Source organism: Cydia splendana, chromosome 23 (assembly GCF_910591565.1).
Source record: "Cydia splendana chromosome 23, ilCydSple1.2, whole genome shotgun sequence".
NCBI classification, from domain to species: domain Eukaryota; kingdom Metazoa; phylum Arthropoda; class Insecta; order Lepidoptera; family Tortricidae; genus Cydia; species Cydia splendana.
The window spans coordinates 8,564,103-8,586,685 of record NC_085982.1 but is presented as its reverse complement, the minus strand read 5'-3'; the positions used below and the strand labels follow the sequence as shown (position 1 = coordinate 8,586,685).

The window sequence follows — 22,583 nt, the reverse complement described above, 5'->3', positions numbered from 1 at the left end:
GAGTGTGCAGGATTAGTCCTGCTCACGTTTCATGAATCACCCAGTATGTATGTATGTATGTATGTTCGAGTCAAATTTTGCAATCTAAATTAAACCCATGGTATAATAATATACTCCGCCTGGTACTCTCTTCCGACCACGTGACTGACACAAGCCTACGTCATCATGCGACGGCGCTATATAATAATATGCGATAGCGCTATATAAAGTGGCAATGTTATTGTGACGTAGGCTTTTGTCACTCTGGGAAGAGAAGACCATGTTTTATTAGACTATGATTAGACCCATAATTCGATTGATAATAATGTAAGTTATTAGGTGACACTGCAATATTATGGTACTATCGAGCTGATCGGATGATAGAAACAGGAGGTTGCCATGCTCTGTCATAAAACGCAACCTAATTATGTTGGGTTCATTAGAATTGTCTCGATGAGTATTAGTTTCCTGTTGAAAAAACATAGGTACAGTCAGTTATAAAAGCTTTTATCAGAATTGTCATTTTTGACAAACAAAAAATAATCCTTAATTTATAAATAGAAACATCAGTTGTAACTTGTCAGACACAGGGTAAACGGTTACATTAAAAAAATAACGCCACCGTTTAAGGCTGCACGGCCGGACGTTAAATTTGACGGTTCCGTAATAAAACGGCGGCTTCAAAAGACTAGTGATACGTTTGTACAGCTCTACAGTTCGTATAGCTTACGTAGTGGAAGTAGGACTTTATTGTGTAAGCAATTAAGTTGACTTTTTGTTGTGCAAATACCAAGCGTGGCGCGTGGCTCACTCCGCGATTTCGTCGCTTTGCTACAGGTAGCTCCGTTCCACACCAATTTTGGTGGCTGGCTAGTATAAGCCGCGCGTGGTGCTGTCGCCACCTAGCGGCCACACCTGTCCTGATCGTAACAGATGCGTTTTGTTAGAGAGCGAGTCTTCTGTACCTAGTACTATTATTTATTCTGTGTCTAACGTCTGATTTCGTCGGCGTGCGAACTCGCATGCGATTTTAGTTACATTGAGGACTGTTGGTTACGTCCAATTCAACCGTCCGATCAAAAACCGCAATATAATGAAACTCGCATGCGACTTCTCGCACCATCTAAATGAGCCCTAGTGAGGGAGACCTATACGTCTACCATCAGTTTTCACATTGGCATATACGCTCACGTCTATGTAACTTACTTTCTATGCATCTCGCTCGTACTCGCATATGCGAGCAATAGTGCAAGCGAGATGTAACAGAAAGTAAATTATGTAGACGTTATGTCAATGTTAAAACTGATGGTAGAGGCTCTATTCGAAATTTGAAAATGTGAAAGTATAAATTTGTTATTGAAATGAAATTGAGTGACTCACAGTGCAATAAACCACCATTAACCTTTTCGAAGCCGTGTCAAACACAAAAGCTGTCACTCGGACGCCACGTCACCGAAGTGTCAAAACTGAAATTGAACTTTATGCATATGCACGTAGATCTATAATGCTCTGTGGCTTGGATTGTGAACGATTAATCCGTCTTTGGCATTGCACCTGCGGTGCGGATATATCGGTCATTGGCGTCCAAAAGATTAAACACGCTGTCTCTCGATCACGAAATCGAGAAAGTATGAATTATCGCTTTATATATTATAAGATCCAATCAAATCGTCAAAAGCGAAATTGCTGAAAGTAGACAGATATATTGCATACCTAAAAGGCAAGGCAGTTTTAAATATCACGGAACACACCATACAAAGTTACATCGAGCAAGAAACGCGCTCAAGCTAATATCAAATTCACTCAACTATCAAGTACCAACTTACTTTATTCCAGCGGCATTAAAAAAGGTCTTTATTGCAAGTTGTTAACGTTCAAATTGCAACGGTTAACGGTTCGAGGGAATAAAAGTTTGTTTACTTTCGGCCCACTATTCGCAGTGGGAATCCTGACAGTCGTGCCAGAGATACGAACTGAATAGACACCGCATGTTTCGAATTCATTGGTGATTTTAGTTTGGTCGGTACATATATTCAAATTTTTAAGTAGGTACAATAGATACATATCCACGTCCATCACTTTAGTCTAGTAGGTAATAATCTATTTTAGAATGACCTGATAACGATTGAAGTATCAAAATGCGAATTACTGAATAAATTAAAGGTACCTATTTTGTTTGTGCGCTAGCTCGTTCTAGAATAATGCCACATGTGTGAAAACCGTAAGATGTCCATTCCATAACTGCATGCAGGCTAAAATTAGGAATATAATGATGAAGATTTTAGTTTAATAAAGCGATTGTCTTGTAATTTCATATTTAAAATAAAAATTGCAGGATACATTTTGAGTGTATCTAATTGCCGTGCCCCCAATAATAAATAATTTATTCAATAATCCAAATTAGGGTGGTTCAAAAAACATTTTTTTTTATTTTCCGACGGGGCACCCCGTTATTTTGTTTCACTTATTATGCTGATAAAATACACCAAGTTTCGTAATTTTATCTCAACTACAAGAGGGTGCTCAACCACTTTGAAAACTTTGTATGTTGTATGAAAACAAAAAAAACAAGTATTTATTATTCAGAATTTTATTTAAGTATCTGTTTTCACATTATTTGCACATGTGATTTATAAGTTTTTAAGTAGAAAAACATTTTTATTTCTATTTGTTATAATTTTTCAAAAGTAAGATTTTTAGAATTTCACCTTATAAATTCATAAAAAATAGAAATAAAAATGGTTTTTCACCAAATAACTTTTAAATCACACTTTCAAATAATATGAAAACTACTAATTACATAAAACTCAAAAAAATAATACCTTGATTTTTTTGGATTTCATACAACTTTGAAAAATTTCATAGTGTTTGAGCACCCCCTTGTAGTTGAGATAAGATTACAAAACTTGGCATATTTAGTCAACAGAACAAGTGTAACAAAATGAGGGGGTGCCGCTTCTTCTAGCTAGAGTTTGAATTTTTCCCATACAAACGTGAACCACCCTACCAAATATACAATATAAATATAATATAATATATAATATAAGTATACTAAACCACCAATAATAATTACCGTGCTCATTTACAAAAATGCATTTAAAAAAATATACTACATACTTAGTTTTTAAAAACGCGTTCATGCGTTACTAACTAAAAAAATCATAAATAGAAACTTCATTTGGTTTTACTTTAAACTAAAAAGTTTAAAAACAGCACTTGTGTAGGTACTCTAAAGTGATATATGTCTGTTTGTTTCGATACTAAACGGCTTTGGCAGTAGTTTCTTGCGTAATGGTAAGGGATTCAAAAGTTTGTAAAATATTTATTTTACTTCCTTATGTTTGGTAGTTTTAAATATAAAACTACGTTGAGTACGGATGTAAGTATCGGGTTAAATGGGTTCTTGAGCGTTGTTGTTTATTTTATGTGTACTTTTAGAGTGTTATGTGTGACCTGTGATCTTTTGTGAACCTTAAGTATATTGCAAGTGTTATTCCTTTTTTTAGGGTTCCGTACCCAAAGGGTGAAAACGGGACCCTATTACTAATACTCCACTGTCCGTCTGTCTGTCACCAGGCTGTTTATCATGAACTGTGATAGCTAGACAGTTGAAATTTTCACAGAAATTTGAACAATAAACACTACAAACAAAAAAAAACTAAAAACAAATACTATAAAGTACGGAACCCTCAGTGGGCGGGTCCGACTCGCACTAGTCAAATAATACCACAGCAGAAGTAAAAATGGTTAAGGATCTTAGTCATATGCATATTCTGAGTGGCAGCCCTTTTGGTGTTTTGTATTTATTATAGGTTAAGTTTTTTATTTCACACCAAAATAAGCTATTTCCATTTCTATTTCAAATGTTGCCAAATATTATCCGGTTAAAATAAACATTTAAATAAATGTCAATTACCCACTTATCCATTTTTTAACTATTTTATTTACGTTATTCCTTCAATAAAGGAGTAGATGTTTTTAAAGGATCGTCAACGCGCAAGTGACACCACTTAAGTGACGACTCTTTTAGAAGCCTTTAGGTACACTCCTTTTTGAAGAACCTCATACAGAAATCGTCGAGAAAACTTTCTCATGACTGTTATAAACTAATTATGAATATTTCAATTGTTACAGCCCGAAAGATTGAACGTGTTCAAAAACGACCAAGACAGTTGGGACTACACACGTGAGTATTTACATTACACCACCTTTACCCCTACCACTAGTTTTGACATTGACATATTCACTCACGTCACAGAATAAATTTACTAGGTACAGAAGATTCACTCTCTAACAAAACGCGTCTGTTACGATTAGGACAGATATGACCGCTAGGTGGCGACAGCGCCACGCGCGGCTTATGGATAGCCACCAAAATTGGTGTGGGATGGAATGTACTTGTAGCTACCTGTTGCAAAGAGACGAAATCGCGGAGTGAGCCACGCCTGCTAACTTACTTTCTATGCATCTCGCTCGTAATCGCATATTAGTGCAAGCAAGATGTATAGAAAGTAATATACGTAGACGCGAGCTAATAATGTCAATGTCAAAACTGGTGATACTTATTATATTGATATGTTACATTACGTTCTTGCGACAAGTTGTGACGTAATGGAATATGATTTTATAAAATAAATACCTGCCAATAAAATTAATTTAGGTTCAGGTCAGTCGGGGAAATTGCAACTATGGGGTAAATGCAACTACTTTAAAAATACAAGAAGTGAGTCTTAGAGCCACTTATACCGTGGGTGAACTCTCTTTTATGTCTAGCTCTTCACTCATTTGTATTTTTTGTGTAGTTGCATTTGCCCTGGCTGACTTAATAACTTTTACTTACATTCTTTTGCTGTCTATAGTGATGATGATGATGCTCTTGACCGATTTGGCCACAGCGACTGTGAGAGAGCAGGTAATTATTAATTTGCGTTATTAGCTGATCCACTCTCTCTGGTGCGCCTTTAGGTGGCACACGTGATCTTCTTGCTAAATATTCGAGCGCATTTTGGGCACGTCAGCGCACCACATATTATATAGTTGTTGAGGTCTATAGTGTCGGCTCTTATAGCACAAATTCACTTTTGAGTTGAACTACACTAGTTTTGAATAATCTAATTTAATATATAATTTACGCGTTACCTTAAATCGATTGCCACAACTTTTCTCAAGAACAATAAGGATAAACAATATCATTTTTGGCTACTATCGAGTAATGGGATCTTCAAACAATTTGAAGTAATAACCCATAACCCGTAAAAACGAATGCTAAAATGTTTCCTTGAGTGTCGGTAAGTGGTATGTTTATCCTATGAAATAATATAATATTATGCATAGGTAATAAAGTCTGCTGATAATGAGTTTTGTATTGCAAATACTTAAAAATCATTTTGCGATACGAAGCAAATATGTTCGAGATGCATGAAAATTAAGTTAGTGATAGGAACTTGTTATACTTTACATTATCATTTGTGATGTTCTACGGGAAAAGGTACCTTATGGCGGCTGGCGCCTACGTCGCATAGCACCGCAATAATATTGGAGCGGCATTAATAATAGCGTAAGCGCCAACCGCCATAAGGTACCTTTACACGTGGGACGTCACATTTTACTACCACAATGATTAACACTTGTTTTACATCGACATTGATGTAATTTCTGAAAATAGTATTTTAGTTACTTTATAGTTTTTGACATAATCAAACCTCTGCTATTTTTTTCTCTATTATAAAATTAGTCACGTATATTTTATATGTATTAGTATATTGTTGTGTCGCAAAACTCGTTGTTACTCCGTTGACACACAAAATTTGTGACATATTGGAAAGAGGGACGTAAAGAAACGCACCTATATTTTTCCGTTACGTCACAAAATGTTTTAAATTATTGCGTATGTACTTTAGGAATGTACGGCCCAGTCTCAGAGTAAATAATACTCGTAACATACGGACCAATTCCAGTTTTAGTTGTGCGATCTGATTCCGATACGATACTGATCTCTGATCTGTCACTTTCAAAAGTGACATTACTTCAACCAAAAACGTCAATTTTGACACTGAAAGATCAGTATCGCTTCGGAATCAGATCGCATAACTGAAACTTGAATTGGTCCGATAGTAATTGCTTGTGTCATTAGCAATTTGCATTTCACGTAACATTGTACCAACATTTTTCCATTACGCCACAAGATTAGAAATATTACGAATGGACTTTACGAGTTTACGACTCCCGTAATAATAATATAAATGCTCAGCGAACGGTCTCATAGCGAAGAGTCTCGACCAACACAGAGACTCGCTGGGTGGTTGGATCTAGGGTCAGATGCAGAAGGCGGTAATTTTGGACACGGCGCGTATAGTACGTCGGTTCCTCACTCTGCGGCCCTGACCACCGGCAGCTTGGGCCAAGCCCCGCATATGTATTTTTTTAATTTTTTATTTGTTTTTGTATTTTACTTTTATATTCATATTACAAATGACCTAGCCTAAGAAGAAAAAAAAACGATATAATTACTTATATCAGAGCGGCAATTTGCCCTGGCAAGCTTGCACACAAAAAACTTCCGCCCTAGACTCGAAGCTTCCCCGACAAAAGCACGGCTTTTTGAAAGCACTTGAAATATTTTCCTTTTTGGAATTTTAATATAACTGTTACTTACCGCTGGGGCTCGTTTGAAACGACATTTTAACTTTTTTGTGTAACTTTACAGTTAAACGGTACGGCGGGGTTTTTTGTTGCTTAAAATGTTGTGCTGAAAAACGTGTTGATATTTTTATCCGTAAAAAATGGGACCGTCAATTCTATTAAAGTTTTTGACTGGTAAGTTATATTTTCGCGAAATAAGTTCACTGAAAGACATGATTTGAATGTTCAACCCCTAAAAATATTACCATATTTTTCAGGACTTTTGAGGTATAGTTACTTACTATACTTAATACTATACTTTAAAAAATAACAAATTTGTTTACAATATTAATAACAAACTTAGAATAAAAAGTAACCTAAAATTAAAACTACCTACAAAACTAAAACTAATACCTAAAAAAAATATAGAACTACCTACAAAACTAAAACTAAACCTAAAAAAAAAAAACCTAAAAATCTATATCTAGAGAGGGCCCCTGGGGCATAGTGCCAAGAATGCTGGCAGCATTTCCTCGCTGGATCGCAACGCTTATGCGTTGAGCGAGGAAGCTGCCAGCTCTTTTGTCCCCAGAGACCTCAACAAGCCGTTTCGACAAATCTGTAAAAAGACTCTGAGCTCCCGGGCCCCACGGACCGAGGGTCTCGACACCGAAAGGGATAAATTTGTAATTATCGTCGAGACCCCCGTATTTACGCCTTTTGAGGGACTCGGCAGCTTCGGCAGCGGCACCCGCTTTCTTTGTGGTACCGTGAAGGTGAGACGGTGCCAGTGTGTCCACACAGGTCGCGTCCCACACTAACACTCGTCCCATCCTCCACGGAATCAGCGACATACCATCCGGTCTCTTGCCATCGTCCCGGGCCATACCGGTCGGCTCGAGTATCGCTGGCACGTTGACGGTGACAAGAGACCGACGGATGATGTCATTGAGCGCGGCGTGACGTGACAATCGCCCCGCGCTTCGCTGGCAAGACAGACCATGACGCCCCAGCTGGTCCACATCACTCCCACAGTGGCATTTATGCGGTGCACAGATTGGAACCCCCAGGCGCAGCCCAACTGCCACACGGAGGGTGTTTCCATCTAAATGAGTGCCAGTATTGGGCGAGGGATATGCGTTGAGCCAGTGGCCAGCCTCCCTACATCCAACTGCGATCAAACGGGCGCGTTCAGCTCCTTCGCTGTTATCTAAACATGTGGTATAAGTTAATTTCGATAAGGCGTCATCCCAGCTCCTCTGTGATTTTAGATTATATGGAGGGTCTTGTCCCGGGCAGGCAGACAGCCAGGCATTTCTAGCATCGTCCAAGCCTGTGACCTCATAGTTTGTGGGTAAAACCCTTAGGATTTTTCCTACAAGATCAGCAGAGCTGTGGACAGACGATAGAAATGCCGGCAGTGATACGCTAGAAATTCTGCGCAACCCCAGCCCGCCGTATCGAACAGGTAGCGATGCTTGTAACCACGATTGATCGGATAGCTTTAAATTGAGAATACGCTCTAAGGTAGTCTGGACCATGATGTCTATAGGTAGGAGCAAATTTTGATGTTTCCAGAAAGGACTGCAGCGAAGCACATACATTAACTTTGGAACAAAAAGGCAAAATTTAAGAATGGTGAGGGCTGAATGGGGGCTTATTTCTAGAAGACGGTCGGCGTAATTTTGAAATTTAGAAACGGAGTTACTGATAAAAGTTGAAAAATAATTGTCAAAAATTGGAGTCCCCAGTAGGCTAAGGGAATCTCTCGTGACAGTGGTAACATTAGGTGTTAAAGCATTGAATTTCTCTGTTACGTCCGAATGGTTTAGAGACGCATCGTGAATGTAAAGTTCACATTTATTACAGTTCAGATCTAGACCTATGGACTCGAACTTGGACTTGAGGACGGAGAGATCCGAAAGGACTGTTTCCAACTTGCCTCCTAAGGTTCCATCGTCCAAGTACCAGACATTAAAATCAGAAGATAAAATTTGAATGATGGGGTTGATTGCTAAACAAAAAATAGCTGGCCCCAAGGGATCCCCCTGCTGGCATCCAACCTCTGAAGAAATTTCATGACTGCCGTACATTAATTTGGAAGGATCAGCGTAGCAATGAAGAAGGTAATTATAAAGCTCTGGGGTGTTATTCCTGATTTCCGACAGCAGGGTGTCTCTATTCACAGAGTTAAATGCGTTTTTTATGTCAATCTTTAATACAACTTGGCATTGGTCGTTGCTGAGGTATGTGCGAAGCGCGTGAACAGCCGCCTCGCAACCACCTTTTGTACCACAACCAAGTTGGACTGGTTCAAACCTATGCTGTAATTTTGAAATAATGTGTCGAACAGAGATTTTAGACGCCAAACGTCTAAACGTCGATCCAACTGCGATTGGTCTCACGCCACCGTCCTTTTTCGTTAGAGCAATTAAATTGGCTACTATTATATCATTTGAATATGTGTACAAATGAGTCAGTATGGTTTTAACTCAGTTTTACTTACATTAGGTACCTATTCTCTTTTCTCTCTCGCGAGTAAGAGATAAAGTAAACTACCATCACCAATTATGGATAGCTTACCCTACTCATAAATGACAGCAGCTTTGAGTCATCTTAAAAACTTGTCCTTACATTATTATTTTTTCAAAATAAGATAATAATAACCAGCTAAAAGTAATCTCGACTTAAGAGCCCATCAACGTGCTCACTAGCGCCACTGGTAAATAATTGTGATTATTTAAATTTAACGATAGAGATTAAAAAAAAGAGGCCGCTATTTACTGTATTATGTATTTAAATAACTTTTGAATACATCAAACTAGTTTTTACGTTGCTGGATCCGACAATCTATGCGTTCAAAGTTAAAACGACCGTTTTTGTTTTTAGTTCATAGATCGACGAATCCAGCAACATAAAAAGTTTGATGTATTCAAAAGGTACGTAAATACAAAATACAGTACATAGCGGCCCCCTTTTTTAAATATCTATCGTTAAATTTAAATAATTACAATTATTTAGCAGTGGCGCTAGTGTACACGTTGATGGGGTCTTAATGGGAAACAATAGAGACCCGTTCGAATGATGTCAAGAGGAGGAGAATTGAAAAAAAGGGCGCTGGAAATTTATAATTTGTTTTTAAGAAAAAACAAAGCGAGCACGTTGATGGGCTCTTAAAAATACTCGTAATTCCAACTTTCCTTTCATCCTAAGGTCGCGGAAATTGCAAATCTCGAGATTGCCTCCTGTCTTTGAAGAGTTAATGGCGGTCTGAATACGCATAACGAGGTTTGCGGGACTAGGCCGGCAATTGGAGTTGCCTGCGCGTTATTTGATGACGCTTGTTAGGAATAAAAATGTTGGTAAACTTTTTAAAGATGGCCGGTTTGGGAGTTTCGGCGTGTTGTCTATTTTTCTTATTTTAGTACTTCTTATTATTTAAATAATAATAATAGTTGGATCTATATCCCCACGCACGCCTTATAAATGACCGGGCTTAAAAACCCGAGAGTTTGTAACGGAGGTACAAATAATAATTTCAGCCTATATACGTCCCCAATGGTTTTTCTTACAACTTAATAAATAATTTCTACTAAATATAACTTTTGATGTTGTTAAGCATTTTATTGAGTATATTTTAATTGGTCGATTCAACATATTTTATACTAGAGCATAAATGTTTTGTAAGGTTAATAAAATTCACTTCACCTCAAACGATAATTCCACAGAACCTAAATTATCTACCCCTAAAGCACAAAAGCCGACCAGTCGTCCAAATGAAAACCAGCTAAGTGCCAAACGTTGATGCACTTTGCATAAATTTGCACTTTTTCACACTGGACACGGAATATAAATCAGTTATGCGCCAACCATTTTACCTAGACCCCCCACTTTGCTAAATCCCAGCATCTCCACCAACTTTGCAACCAGCTACCTCTAGTGGGAGGGATCTGTGTACGTTGGTACAGATATGCATTCTTGGGAGTAAGTAATAATTCATTTGAATTCCGAATGCATCGGGATTTTTCGAAAAGAATTAGGTTAGTAGTGAACTAGTGAAGTAATCTTGTTATGCTGTCTTAGTGCATTTGCATCCTATTGGATATTCCGATGGCTGTGAATGAATGTATTATCGTTGATTGGGTGTTTTTACATTCGTGATTGCGAAAGTTAATTAGAGTGATTTTTAGGGTTCCGTACCTCAAAAGGACAAAACGGAACCCTTATAGGATCACTCGTGCGTCTGTCTGTCTGTCCGACCATTCCCCCCATTTATCTCTGAAACTACTGGGCCTAAAATATTGAAAAAAATACACAAAATAGTACTTACGTTACCTATAGATGACAGGAAAACCTATTAGAAATGTGCAGTCAAGCGTGAGTCGGACTTTTGTACGGAACCCTTGGAACGCGAGTCCGACTCGCACTTGACCGGTTTTTTTATAATGATTGGCTGATTTAACGTTTTTGTCTTTGCTACACAAAACATGCAATAACAGGTTTACCATTTTGCTTAAATAAGTTTAGTAAAGTGTACTGATTGAAGATAGTTTCGTTTTAAATAAATAAATTGTGATAAATACGCAAATAAATGCCCTAACCAGGATTCGAACCCAGGACCTCCTGTTTCATAGGCAGGGTCACTATTGACTAGGCTAGGACTTTTAGGACTACAAATATAGTCAAAATAAACTATTGGCCACACAGCGGTTTGATCAATCAACAATACGAAATTTTGAATTTATAAAAAAAAAACTGAAGAAATTGAAGTGTAAAACATACAAAAAGTTATGTCCCAGCGTTAGACTCCAAAGATCCACTTATCTCTCAAATGTAACAAATTTTTATCTAAAAATTTTACACAAAGACAAGTCTAGAACTCGAAGAAAACCTATAACAATAACACAGGAATGGTTATGGATCCAATAACGGCTGTATTACCTACTCGCGAACTCCCGTTGGCGCAGTGTAAATATTGTTACAGTATTTTGACTTTTACAACATAACTGAACAGTTTCCTTACCATATTATGCATGTGTCTCGCTATGTTTATACGTAACTAGCGACCCGCCCCGGCTTCGCACGGGTTAACAAATTATACACCTAAACCTTCCTCAAGAATAACTCTACTGATAGGTGAAAACCGCATTAAAATCCGTTCAGTAGTTTTTGAGTTTATCGCGAACAAACATACAGGCGCGGCGGGGAACTTTGTTTTATAAGGTGTAGTGATGTATCTATTCAACTGTGAGTGGGTTTATGCTGTCGCTCGCGACTACGGCCGCGATAAACTTTCATCGCTTTTTTACTTGGATTTTATTCTATTGTTGTTTGTTACTCATAAGCAATTTTGACTGAGTAAATAAGGGCAGTGGTATTTTTCAACTAAACTGACTTGACAACCTAATTAAACATGTTGAATGTCTTGACTTCAGTCAGCTAAAAAAGCCTCAACACATTTGTGAAGCAGTTGTTGTTATTAGCAAAAGTAAATAGAGCAAGCGTGAATAATTAGATGTCTACTGTCAGTGACGAATGTTTTGTTCCCAGTCTGTATGGTTAATACGAGTATATGTCTGTTTTATTCAAGCGGGATATTTTATTTGCGTTTCTTGGGCAAAAGAACAGTCTGATGGTTGTTTCGTCGCTATCTAGTCAGTAGTGGGTCAACGGACGGAAGTACGAGTAATTATACAGTATATTTTGACTGTGCAATTTGGAATAATTCCAGAAAGCTCTCTCAACGGGCCTCGTGAATCCCCGAAGTGCTTTAAAGCTTAAGACTTCCGCTGTCTAATGTTGCCAAATTATGTCGACGTGGACGCGTTATGAATTTGAAATTGTTTTAATTGGTCCACAACGGTGGCAGTGGGAGGGTTATGAGCCATATATTTGACGACCGGTCTGGCCTAGCGGGTAGTGACCCTGCCTGCGAAGCCGATGGTCCTGGGTTCGAATCCCGGTAAGGGCATTTATTTGTGTGATGAGCACAAATATTTGTTCCTGGGTCATGGATGTTTTCTATGTATTTAGGTATTTGTTTATTATATGTATCGTTGTCTGAGTACCCACAACACAAGCCTTCTTGAGCTTACCCTGGGACTTAGTCAATTTGTGTAAGAATGTCCCTATAATATTATCTATTTATTTATTTATATATTATTAACCGATGCACTAAACATAGTTATGCGCACAAAACCATTTTTAGGGATCCGTAATGAAGTTTTATTTTACATGGGACAAAATTATGAACAACTTATTTACGTTAATAATTCTTAAGTCTTTTTTTTCGTGTGATGGGATTTTACTTTGCCACTTCTTTACAACGGGGCTAGCTTAAAAAAGATAATCTTCAATGTGTGCTGATATGGTACATATTACATACCTATGCAGTTTAAGTTATTATTATATTTATCATCTATTTATATATAATACCTTTAAACGAGCAATTCTTGTATATTTATTTATATATTTATACATATATTTCGGGGATCTCGGAAACGGCTCTAACGATAACGATGAAATTTGGTATATGGGGTTTTCGGGGCCGAAAAATCGATCTAGCTAGGTCTTGCCTCTGGGAAAACGCGCATTTTTGAGTTTTTATATGTTTTCCGAGCAAAGCTCGGTCTCCCAGATATTATTACTGTAAGGATCATCATTGGTAAAAATTAACTTAATTCATTTTCTTATAATACGCAAAAACCAAGATCAATAATGTTAAATATCGAATTTTAAAGTTTAAGTTTAAGTAAATACTTCCCATTAAAGTTTTTAAATACATTATTTTATATTCGACCATTCCGAATCTCCTTACTAAATTACCATCATTTGGCCCAAAGTATTGAAGATACTCGTAACTCACAGACAAGACATCCTCCAGACTGAGCATAGTAGCTCTACCCCCTCTGCCACAAATACGGTAGTTTTACTCCATTTTCGAGTCGAAAGTATCTTTGTGTGACGTCCGTGTTTTTGAACGGACCAATCACGGCACGGGACCTCGCTCACCTCGTCCCCCGCACCCCCGTATTTTAGCAGCATCGGTTTCATGAAATAATTGCTCTAAACTCCGTCTAGAGGATTCCTAGTCTATGTCCTAACTACATCACGAAACGAATATAACTATCCCCCGATGCCATTCTTTGGCAGTATACAATGCACGGAGCCAAATGTATCCAAACAATTGAACTGAATTTATTGTATGGGGTCATAAAATCGGCTTGGAAGATATTTGGAAAGAATTCCGTAGTATGATGGGGTAGGTACGTAGTAAAATAGTAGCGTAGGAAAAAGCTATTTGATATTGTTTTTATTGGAAAACTTTGGTTTTTCTATTACTTACTAGTGCTACGAGTATTACTAGTAATAGTCGTTGTTTTAATAGCAAGACCTTTTTGAAACATACAAACGTACTATCTATCTATCATACACATACATCTGCATACACATAGCTTAATAGCTCCCCTCCCCTGCATACATATGGCTGCAACACAAAAATAATAAGTAGGTTATTAAGTTATTAAAAAATAAGCTACCTACATTCAACATCTAAGTCTTTAGATTCTAGATACTTGTCATATTTTTAGCACAAAAATTCTAAACTAATAAATAATGCATTTCAACTTCTACAATATGCAATGTCATTTTTAATAGTTTAAAGTTCCTTAAGACGGTCCAATCAATAATTACCTACCAAAAGTCTGTACCTTTAGGTATTTAATTTAAATAAAAGTAAACAAACAATTTGAAAATTTTCGGGTAGTTATAACATTTATTGGATAACCAACCTAATACGAAACCGCCTGGATCAGTCACTGAACGACCTCACTTTAACCTACATTATTTGATCATATAATGTTTTCATCTACCCTCACCTGGGTTTAGGAGCCATTTGAGGGTAGATTTTGTTTACTTTTATTTAATAAATAATAAATTATTTATTTGGCAGACAAGAAACCCAAAAAAATAAATACAATGCAATATAATAAAAGGTGTAAAAGTAAATATAAAATACAGTAAAAAAATAGTAAAACTTACAACCTAAAACAATGAAATAAATCATTTACAACTTTTGCACTAAAAATCGCCGTTCTCAGACCGGTGCAGTTTTCGCCAATGTTTGTTAAATTCGTCACCGTAGTCTTCAGCTACCATAGTCTAATAAAACATGGTCTTCCATTCCCAGAGTGACACGGGGCTACGTCACAACAACATGGCCGCTATATATAGCGCTATCGCATATTATCATATAGCGCTGTCGCATGATGACGTAAGCCCGTGTCAGTTAGGTGACCTAGAAAAGACGGGAATGGAGTACCAGGCGGAGTATATTATTATACCATGTTCAGCTACCAGTGACAGAATTTCATTGTCAGAGGCTAGCAGTCTCGCCCGGAAGGCAGCCGACCTGGCTCTTAGAATGGCGATAAATACGTAAAGATACGGAATAAAGTAACCTTTGGTTTGTAACGTCTTGCCTAACAACCTACACTACAAGTTACCGTAGCCAAGTCTCCTTGGAAGCCAGCCATGTCCCGTAGACAGGTAAATCATAACTCCGGATACCGTCGTTTTTAAGCCGAGAGAGAAGTGAATTGATAGAGAGGCTTAACCTGCAGAGGACGGCAATTTGTTTATTCTTTAATATAAAATATCTGGGAGACCGAGCTTTGCTCGAAAAACATATAAAAACTCAAAAATGCGCGTTTTCCCAGAGATAAGACCTAGCTAGATCGATTTATCGCCCCCGAAAACTCCCATATAGCAAATTTCATCGAAATCGTTAGAGCCGTTACCGAGATCCCCGAAATATATACAGGGTGAAATTTAAATCACTGGCCATATTCATTCCAGGCACTAGGTTACACTTAAGGAATCTATTTAGCGAAAAAAAAGAGTACATTTTTTTTTAATTTTCATTTTTCAATTTTTAAATACTTTCCACGAGAGGTGGTCACCCTATTACCACAAATGTAAACAAACCGAATAGTAGGTTTTAACAACAACATCAGCAAAACCCCTATCTGACCTTCACTAAACCTTATAATCGTTGCAATAGGGTCCACCTAGTTAGTGTTGGCGATGGTAGGCAGGTTTATCAATTTCGAGGGTAGTCTAAACTAAACCATTCCGCGCTAGGCCGCTAGCGGTAAACATAACGGTTAGCATAAATGATTAGTCACTCGTCACTCGCCAACCTTAAAATAATAATCGCGCGCGTACTAAGGTTTAAAAAAATGTTTTCGAACCGGGAATATTAGGAAATGGTACGGTGTTATTTATTAAGTGGTGAGTGTTTACGTGGTGCACAAAGATTATACGAAATGGAATCAGTTCCACGCCTTCGCAGACAAGGATTGAATCCAAGAGTACCATCTCGTGGGACTTTCGTTAATTGCGTCGACTTTTAATCAAATGTAAGTACTTACATAAGATGATTCAATTTTTTAAATACGCCTGAATGCAAAGATTCCTGACCTAGTTTTTACTCTTTGTTTTTAAGCCACGGACGTTTTGTTAATAATCATTAGTCAGAAATAACATTTTAGATTAAAAATGGGTTGCCTTTGCATTTTGATGGCTCTAAGCCCGTTAAAGTATGAAGGAAAAATTAGCAACTTATGTAGGTAAGCGTCTTATCTCGCTGCAATAGGGTTCATAATTGGTGACGCGATTGCAAACAGCGGGAGGGGCGGGGTGTCAATGACCTTAACTGATAAGAGAGAAGCGGGTGTAGTGGGTAGTTGTCGGTTCACCATAACGTACGAGGTTTTTAGGACAACTTGATGATGAGTTATTTCGAAAAAAATGTACTGAGCGGTATTAAAAGAAAAAACACGTGTTTAATATTTTTTCGAGTTCTTTCGGGTGTTTCAATTTGGCCAGTGAATTAAATTTCACCCTGTATATAAATAAACAAGAATTGCTCGATTAAAGGTATTATCAGATACATAAAATGCCTTAATTGGAGTTAGCCGGTTGACATATTTTACTTGTGTATGAAGCAAAAGATATAGCGCGCCGCGCGAAAATTACGACGGAAGATTTGGTTTACGGTTTTTAGGGTTCCGTACCCAAAGGGTAAAACGGGACCCTATTACTAAGACTTCGCTGTCCGTCCGTCCGTCCGTCCGTCCGTCCGTCCGTCCGTCCGTCCGTCCGTCCGTCCGTCCGTCTGTCACCAGGCTGTATCTCACGAACCGTGATAGCTAGACAGTTGAAATTTTCACAGATGATGTATTTCTGTTGCCGCTATAACAACAAATACTAAAAACAGAATAAAATAAAGATTTAAATGGGGCTCCCATACAACAAACGTGATTTTTGACCAAAGTTAAGCAACGTCGGGAGTGGTCAGTACTTGGATGGGTGACCGTTTTTTTTTTGCTTTTTTTTTGTTTTTTTTTTATATGGTACGGAACCCTTCGTGCGCGAGTCCGACTCGCACTTGCCCGATTTTTTTACCTTCTATTTCAATTACTCTGTAAATATACTTCTGAATCAAATTTTGAGGAACAACGTTGAGGCACCCGGGGCCTATTTCTCGTACGTTACAAGTTCACAAGTCTACAAGCTTACATTTAAAATTTCATTGTACAAGTGTGTTTTAATTCTGTTTCTCGTAAGAATGATTACTACAAGTGCTACAAGGCGGCTGTCTAATAAAGTTAGAAAATAGGTTTGTTTACTATGCAAAAAGGAAATGCAATGGCCATTATAAATGTTATCTTAATGTCAATGTCACTGTTATGCATCATAATCTTAATAAGAGGAAAATAAAATGGCTGACTTGTGTTTTCAGAATATACAAGCGTATAATAATACAAGTAGTAATGAAAAGCGTTTCTCAAAATTATCAATTACAAGTGTAAAATCAAACTCAGTTTCGTCAGTCACTCTATGAATGTTTACAAGCTTCAGGGTGGGTCAGTTTTTAGGGTTCCGTACCCAAAGGGTAAAACGGGACCCTATTACTAAGACTCCGCTGTCCGTCCGTCCGTCCGTCCGTCCGTCCGTCCGTCTGTCTGTCTGTCACCAGGCTGTATCTCACGAACCGTGATAGCTAGACAGTTGAAATTTTCACAGATGATGTATTTCTGTTGCCGCTATAACAACAAATACTAAAAACAGAATAAAATAAACATTTAAGTGGGCCTCCCATATAACAAACGTGATTTTTGACCGAAGTTAAGCAACGTCGGGCGGGGTCAGTACTTGGATGGGTGACCGTTTTTTATTTTTGTTGTTTTTTGCATTATGGTACGGAACCCTTCGTGCGCGAGTCCGACTCGCACTTACCCGGTTTTTTTTTATAATACGGGTGAATTCATTACAATATTATTATGTTATTGGTCATTTACTGGTTCTTTCCCAATTATAATAACGTCATAGGAATGAATTTACTGTTTTTTTTTTGGAGAATAAAAGCTAAATTTAAATAATATTCCTGATTTTAACGAAGTGCATTCAAAACTTACACGTTTGAGATCTTAAAAATGCAATATCTTCATTTATTTATTAATCGATTTTTACCAAAAACGCATATTAGCAGTTTATAGAGACTCCTCATTATTTCGTGATAAGTCACAAGCTACAAGTATAAAGTACAGCTTTTGAGAAACGAAATTACTATTTTAGTATATAATATCTACTAGTGTTTGTCAACTTGTGAAACAACAACACTTGTGAAAACTCTTTTATCCCCGCTCTTGTAACAATTATACATTTACGTGAAACGGAAACTTGTATAAAATATTGAAATACAAGCGTTACCATAGATACTCGTACACACTTGTATTACAAGACTTGTAACGTACGAGAAATAGGCCCCCGGTGTTGTATTAAAGAATACAACTCTTTATATCAATCTCCTTCTCCCTGGCCGAAAGTAAGTTGACAAAACGTTGGGTTCGTGACAAGTTGGAGAATAACAAGATTAACAAGTTTGCGTTAGATTTTATGCCAAGTTTTTATTGGAAAGTTATGAGTTAAATAACGGTATCGGGTAAAATATAATGCCCTCAACTATACGTTCACCCAATTTCATTTAAATTAGAACAAATTTACTTAAGTTATTGTGTATCAAACTATCCTCTGATAGTTCAGCTTAAAAACATCGAAATGCCGGGACGTGCCCCTAGCCAGCCGTGTGTTCCAAGTTGAATGTAAGAACTTCATTTCACTTCGCTCGCTCGTAAAAAAAAACTGCAGATTTCTAAAAAAAACTTCCTCGATCCATAATTTATCAACTGGGTCAAAAACGACATAAATAATAGTGAACATAAATAGAACATGTGCATCGAAATTAAGCGATAAGTACCTAAATGCAGATAATTAATATTATTTATTATAATCTAATTCAATATAAATTTTATGTAATGTAATGATAATCAACCAATGTAATGTGATGTATTGATAATAGTCCAATTGATGAAGTAATGAAATGTCCTATACAAACTTTAGAGTGTAATTTATTTTATCGTAATTGTTATTACATGTATTAAAATAAAATTCAATAATTTGATTATTTTCTGTCTCGCATATGTGCAAGACTGAAAATTATTATTGTTAGGTAATATAAAATTTGCGCATCGTTTCGGTACGATAGAATACTGGACAATATTCTACAAGAACATCCTGTAACTATAATTAAGTATTCTTGCAAATAAATGATATTGATTGATTGATTGATTGATTGAATCATATAAACCGGTTAACTGACGTGATACATTTCTACGTTCTAGCTAGATGATAAATTACGCAAATGTTTTTTTTTCTGATAAAGCTATGTACTTATTTTTTAGTGCATTTACTTGGCTTCATATTTGTAGTGTTTATCACAAGAGACAAATATAGCTTTCTAAGGCCCAAGGTCCTACCTTCAATACTTCTTCAGTTAAATATCAACTCTATTCCCTGCACCACAGAATAACTAATAGTACTACCGTACAGAAAATTCACTCCTTCACAAAAGTCACATTTAGGTATAAAATTATACCTAAACTTGCCGCCTACAACAAAATTGAAACTTATTACCGCGCACGAACCGTGAATCTTCATTGCGCGAGCGCCACGTGACACGACTATCGTGCGGTCGAGCGGCAGCCCACTGCCATACGCGTGCCGCGCCGGGCGGCCCGCCGGCCAAATGTACCTAAACTGCGTAGTGACACCCCCCTGCCTGCACTTCATTTTTGTGGCAAATTTTGAGTTTTTCATTTTTATAGCTGGGCCTTACGGGGATAAGTAAGAGATATTTGGCTGTCACTTAAATTAGACACTTCCCTGGACATACTTCCGTATTTTTAATGTCAATACAAATTCCTTGACGAAAAAAGTACGACGAATTTAAGCTCACTAAAAGTCCTGTCTTGAGGAGGATGTGATAGACGAGCATAGGACAGAAGGCAGGACATAAAAATCCTACTAACTTGTTATTACGATATTTTAACACGTCCGCGTTTTTTTTCCGATTTCAAACGCCTATGATATACCCGAACATCGAAGTAATCGCTAAAACAATAAAAATGGAAATATTTAGACAGTTGGAACAGTATTGTTGAGTGATCGCTGTTTGGACTAGCTACTGTAAACAACGACCTGTCTGTTTGATATGCACTCGGGGTAGGTACTCTTCCGTTCACTATAAAATATGGGTTCAGTGTGTTTCTCTGTTTGCTTAATGTTTTTAGTCATACATTCCAGTTCAAATGTATTAAGGGTTAAAAAATTAAGGGTTGTTTGTTTGGTTTCTAATGCATGTGTTTTTACTTGTCTTTGACTGGCATTTAAACTTGAAAGGTGTGTTATTGAATCAATAATTACAGCGATTTTTCGCATTATTAATCTACTAGTAGATTAGTACCTATGCCAGACCAGACAAGATTCTTGGATATATTGAGTTTCATATACCTAGTTTCTGAGGGTCTCAGTATTTAAATGAAAATGAAGAACAGCTATTTTACCTACAACTTATTAAAAAAAAATACATGCATTAGATTTATTCAGGCTTACCGCTATTGCTTTGAATCAACTGTGGAAATCTTTCGCCTATTATAATTACTCCTTTGCCGTTATAATAAAACCAGAAGCAGCACCAATGTTTGCAAACACTCCACTCGCAAGCAATTTTAAATAAGTTATTAAAAAACCTCGAGCCTCGGTGCCATTACTACGGCCGTTGAGAGTGAGGTGGCAATTTTCATACAACGGAAGGCCAGGGGGCACCCTAGCCGATTCATTAATATATCTTGGACGCGAATTCTGCACCAGTATAAACTTTTTCCTCAATTTATACATATTTAGACTTTAAGTCTTTGTTCTTAGTTGGATAGTTACTCAGTCATATAATAAAATATCTTATTTTTAATGTAGTAGCTTTAATAATAATTATAATATATGTTAAATTAATAGCCGAAACATATCGGTATTCTGTATTCCTCTAAGATCCCCACGTTATAGGCTGAGCCTAGTGGGGGATTACTGTACTGCCTCTCTTGTATTGCTAATTTATTGAAAAAAATATATTTGGTGTTTTTTTAATTTAAAAAATGCATTATCTTCCGCCATTCTTTCTGTCATTCGTAATTCCATCCAATCATTACACTGTCAATAGTAATGTCATTTCCAGAGCAATTACATTGAAATAACTCCAATACTGTATCTATATCTACCTAATTAAAACGTGGATCCTCTGCAAAGGAAACCAGTAAATGAACTTAGTTTTTCGAAGAAGAAATCAGTTTTTTTTTTAATTTTACTGGACGAAAGAAAATATGGCTGACGCAATACCAAGTGGAATTATCTCCCACTGTGTTCACTTGGAGTGTCTGTTTGCACCAGTCAACAGTGAGAGATATATTATACTCATGTACACTCACTTTTTCAGAGAAAAAAGGGGGCGAATTTATAAAATGTCAGCGCGTGGGTTGACCTATTACTCAGAGCCCACTGTGTCCCACTGCTGGGCAAAGGCCTCCCCCCTCTTCTTCCACTCGTCTCTGTTTAGTACTATATCTGGCCAGCCTCTTAAGAAGGAGTCCAAGTTATCCCGCCATCGCCGACGAGGCCTGTCATAGAAAATTTTAAATTCGCACTTTTTTCTACTGACGGTGGGTGTGTTTGCGTATAGTTCCATTAGTATACATCTACCATGTTTTTTCGTGAATTAAAATTTAAAAAAAATATCAGGAAACCAGCAAGTCCCATAACATTTTTCTTCGAAACAATAAAGTTCGCTTCAAACTGGTTTCCTTGAGTTAACCGCCTCACAACCTTTTTGAATATCGAACCCGTGCAATTTCCTTGGTTTAGGGGGGGTTTCCGTCCATTAGGGGGAGCTTTTTCACGGGGTGCACTGTTTTGACGGCTCGCAGGATGTGATTGGAGCTCGCAAATTGTGTTATTGAGACGTAATTTTGCGTAATATCCTGATTCGCTGTTGTCATTTTGAGAATTTTTTTTTTATAAACTCAATGTATTTTATCCGCCCAGTCTCGTAAAAATTCAGTGTTTGTGATTATTCTCGATTAAAATTCTATAAACAAAATTTCATGATCATGGCGATTTTTGATCCGGTTCCAAGCACCAGTTATGTTGATTAGTCGGCATAATGTGGTCGAGGCAACTGGCCCTAATAATGTAAATTACTTTAGTTATGTATGTGTTGTGTGTTATATAATATATAACTTATATTGGTTGGACGAATGACCGTTCGCTGTGGAGATCCTTGGGGGAGGCCTTTGTCCAGCAGTGGACGTCTTTCGGCTGTGATGATGATGATGACTTTAGTTATTATTCTAAAACATATCTCCCTGTCCTGTTGGTCATCCTAAATATCGTTGGGCGGATAGAGTGGAGGCAGATCTCCGTGAGCTCGGCGTCGGCGAAAGCTGGCGGGATACCGCTCAGGGCCGAGCAAAGTGGCGTGCTCTTGTGTTGGAGGCCAAGACTCATTTTGGGTCATCGCGCTAGCGAAGTAA

At 37.4% G+C, this 22,583-nt stretch overlaps 1 protein-coding gene across 3 annotated transcripts in view; it reads left to right on the top strand.

Annotated features, from left to right (window-relative positions):
• LOC134801822 (heterogeneous nuclear ribonucleoprotein L) overlaps positions 1–22,583 on the top strand; it is a 722,115-nt gene that overhangs the window by 624,722 nt on the left and 74,810 nt on the right. For all 3 annotated transcript variants that reach the window (XM_063774451.1, XM_063774453.1, XM_063774452.1), the window contains exon 5: positions 4,114–4,165. In XM_063774451.1, coding sequence (XP_063630521.1) covers positions 4,114–4,165 — 52 coding nt within the window. The remainder of the gene's footprint in view (positions 1–4,113; positions 4,166–22,583) is intronic.